This window comes from Octopus bimaculoides, chromosome 7 (genome assembly GCF_001194135.2).
Source record: "Octopus bimaculoides isolate UCB-OBI-ISO-001 chromosome 7, ASM119413v2, whole genome shotgun sequence".
NCBI classification, from domain to species: domain Eukaryota; kingdom Metazoa; phylum Mollusca; class Cephalopoda; order Octopoda; family Octopodidae; genus Octopus; species Octopus bimaculoides.
The window spans coordinates 87,880,160-87,884,438 of NC_068987.1; the positions used below are offsets into that span (position 1 = coordinate 87,880,160).

A 4,279-nucleotide genomic window follows, 5' to 3' on the forward strand; every position below is an offset into this window, starting at 1 on the left:
TATATATATATATATATATATATATATATGTATGTATGTATGTTTGTGTGTATGTATGTACGTATGTATATATATATATATATATATATGTGTGTGTGTTTGTGTCTGTCGCACCACCACTTAACAACCGGTGCTGGTGTGTTTATGTCCCTTGTAACCTAGAAGTTCAGTAAAAGCAATCAATAGAAAAAGTACTGGGGTTGATTCATTCGACCAAAAATTCTCCGAGACAGTGCCCCAGCATGGCCACAGTCTAATGACTGAAACAAGATAAAAAATATACACACACACACACATACATATAGATATCCTTACATGTGCATATAAGCATACCCACACACACAGGTATATGTATCTGTGTTTGTGTATATAGTTATGTTAGTGTGCATACATACATATATGCACACGTATGCATTAAACACACACACACACACACACGTATGATGATGGCTGAAAAATCTCTGATCATAGGACAGCCCAGAGATGGCCAAGGATTAAACAAAGAAAATAAACACTTCAATTAACCCTTTGAAGAAAAAAGCATTTGAATTAAAAAAAAAAGAAATCAGATATATAAAGGAAAGCAAAAATACGTATTAATTTGAGATATCGATCGAGAGATACGGAATTATATTTAGTAAGTGCATAATAATAGTACTGTTCATAGGGTAGCCATAGAACGGGGGAGAGGAATAGAAAAAAAGAAAAGAAGAAATATAACTCTTCTTTAGAATTTTAAATTATCTCCCTTAGTAGGCGTTACTTTAGGGACAAAAGATATACCTGGATGATATTTAAACTAGCAAACGAGTAGATATATGCGTTTTTAATTACATTGATCTCATCGATATATGTAATATATGTGTAAGTGTGCGTGTATGAGTGTGGGCATACACAAATACACACACATACATACATACATACATACGTACACACATTTACATATGTACATATGTGTGTGTGTGTGTGTGTGTATGTCTGTATGTGGAGGCGCAATGGCCTAGTGGTTAGGGCAGCGGACTCGAGGTCGTAAGATCACGATTTCGATTCCCAGACCGGGCATTGTGAGTGCTCATTGAGTGGCAACACCTAAAGTTCCATGAGGCTCCACGAGGGGATGATGGTGAACTCTGCTGTACTCTATCACCACAAGTTTCTCTCACTCTTTCTTCCTGTTTCTGTTGTACCAGTATTTCAAAGGGCCAGCTTTGTTACACTCTGCGTTAATATCACGAACAGGCTGTTCCGTTGATCGGATCAACTGGGACCCTCAACGCCATAACCAACGGGGCACCACAAATATATATATATACATACATACACATACATGCACACATGTATATACATAAATATACATATATTAATTATTCTTAAACAAGTATATTATTGACAGAGAGATCATCGGATGATGCCTTAGCTGGCCGAAACTTCAAAGTCATTCTCAATGATATTCTTGTTTAAGAATAATAAATTTATAATCTACAAAAGTATAGACAAATCCTATCAATTAATGTAAAATTGTTTTTAATATAACTAAAAAGTAAAAAAAATTAACACACACACATACAAGATGTGATGGGTAAACTGTCGCCATTTTATATTTTTAACTTCATGCATGCACACTGTTTGTTTTACACTGTATAGTAGGGTCAGTTGGGCACAGTCTGTGAGAAAAATAGCACCATGACGCAATTCACCCTGCCAGAAATTTAGAAATGATATGCTGTACTGCTTGGCATTCATGCCGCAAGCTCCATTATTAACATTTCAGAGTGTTTGGGTGTCAATCTGAGGACAGTGCATGTACCGAGAGTGAATAAGCAAATCTGTGGTATTAAGCAGAATATTTGCTGTAGCCCATCTTTTTATACCAAGACAAAACAATGTACACAATAACACTTCCAATCAATTAAGATCAGAAGCCATGAGAGCCACTGCCTAGTACTGCAGGTACATAATTCCTCATCTCTTAAATATAGAACTGAATTAAAATATTTTGTTTATTGTATTGGAACCCATTTTTCTATTTGTTTTTCATTGAATCTATTGTTTTACTCTTCCCACCACTCCAACTCATAATAACAGATTAATTATGTAACAAGCGAACAAGGAAACTTCTAAAAGGTTGTTTGACATACTAGAAATAACAGCCAAATCTTCATCAACTCCCATTCTACCATCTTTAAAAAAAAAGCCACATTGGAAAATCTAGTTCAGAGTTTCCTGCACATAACAAAAAAAACAACAAAACAGGATGGTCACATTTGGAATGTTAATCATAAGCTTACTTGATCAAGGTTAACACTGTAGATAAACAAAAACACATTATATGAAGAACTTTTACCAACCATTGTAAATTCTAGTTCTCGTACAGTCAAAGAGCTACAGTGGAGGTTCCTGTTTTCTATCTGAGGGCTGCCATCCAGATTTGTCTTTCTTGAATGGCTATTTGTATTGGCCCCTTTTTTGTCTGACAAAGCTTTCATCATCTGAAAGAAAAGTGAAAGAAACAATTATAATACTTGCCAAATAAAATGTTATGTACACATAAAACCAAAAATTTACCAATTCTTTCCACAACACTAGCCTTAGGAAGTCTGCTAGTGAATACAGCCTAAGCATCATCATCATCATCAGCATCGTCGTCGTCGTCATTTAACGTCCGTTTTCCATGCTGGCATGAGTTGGACAGTTTGACTGAGGACTGGCAAGCCAGAAGGCTGCACCAGGCTCCAATCTGATCTGGCAAAGTTTCTACAGCTGAATGCTCTTCCTAACGCCAACCACTCCAAGAGTGTAGTGGGTGCTTTTACGTCCCACCGCCATGAGGGCCAGTTAGGTGGTACTGGGAACGACCACGCTCAAAAGGTGTTTTTTATGTGCCACCTGCACAGGAGCCAGTCCAGTGGCACTGTCAACGACCACACTCAAATGTTGTTTTTCACATGCCACTGGCACATGTGCCAGTAAGGCAGCGCTGGCAACAACCACGCTCAAATTGTGCTTTTTACATTCCATCGGCACAGGAGCAAGTCAGTGGCCCTGGCAATGATCACACTTGGATGGTCCTTTTAACATTCCTCTGGCATGAGTGCCAATCAGGCGGTACTGTCATCAGCCACGTCAGCGATTTTGATTTCACTTGCCTCAACAGGTTTTTGCAAGCAAAGTTTATTGTCCAATGAACGAGGGGTATTCATAAGTGGGCTGGTTACACCCACTGGCACAGGCCATGGACTATGGTCTCACTTGGCTTGTCGAGTCTTCTCAAGCACAGCATGTTTCCGAAGGTCTCAGTCACTAGTCAATTGCCAACAATTGTCAAAAAGGCCAAAGGTACCCAGCAAGAGCTTTGTTAGCTTCTCACCATCTATCTCTCATATATAAAGCTATATTTGGTTATGGTACATTTACACAATTTGCATCTCTAGCCTGGAACACCCATCTTGTCCAGAATATCGATTTACTGGAAGCTGTCCTGAAATATGTAACCCCATGAGTACTCACCATCACTCACTTACCATATCTTGAATAACTTGCTTCTCTGAGCATTAACACACCAAAGATTCAACATGTAGCAGCTGATTTGGTAGAAACCCCAAATATTCTTCACCATCTTACCAATGACAACTTTGGCCACTCATAGACATGTTCATAGAATCTAAAAACACTGCAGCACCCATTACTTTCAGAAACATCTTTCCACAGAGTTCTTTTATTCTTTTACTTGTTTCAGTCATTTGACAGTGGCCATGCTGGAGCGCCACCTTTAGTCAAGCAAATCGACCCCAAGATATATTCTTTGTAAGCCTAGTACTTATTCTATTGGTCTATTTTGCTGAACCGCTAATGTTACAGGGATGTAAACACACCAGCAATGGTTGTCAAGTGATGGTGGGGTTAGGGTTAGCGTTAGGGTTTGAAATACAGGTTCTACTCATTTTTGCAAGCTGAGTGGCTTGGAGCAACGTAAAATAAAATATCTTGCTCAAGGACTCAACACATCACCAGGAACTGAACTCACAACCTTATGATCGTGAGCGAATGCTCTAACCATCAAGCTACGCGCCATCACATACATACATACACATACATGCACACACACATACATACATACATGTGCACTTGCACATATACATATATATATATGTATGTGTACACACATACTGATAGAACAAGTACTAGGCTTACAAAGAATAAATCTTGGGGTCGATTTGCTCGACTAAAGGCAGTGCTCCAGCATGACTGAGACAAGTAAAAGAGTATACATAATATATAT

The 4,279-nt window shown here is 38.4% G+C and overlaps 1 protein-coding gene across 1 annotated transcript in view; it reads right to left on the minus strand.

Annotated features, from left to right (window-relative positions):
- The window catches only part of LOC106878435 (doublecortin domain-containing protein 1), a 77,442-nt gene extending 73,744 nt beyond the window's left edge, over positions 1–3,698 (minus strand). Inside the window, exons 1-2 of the mRNA XM_014927645.2 lie at positions 3,687–3,698; positions 2,349–2,489 (exon numbers count right to left, since the gene is read on the minus strand). Coding sequence (XP_014783131.2) covers positions 2,349–2,489; positions 3,687–3,698 — 153 coding nt within the window. The remainder of the gene's footprint in view (positions 1–2,348; positions 2,490–3,686) is intronic.
- Positions 3,699–4,279: the final 581 nt, after the last annotated feature.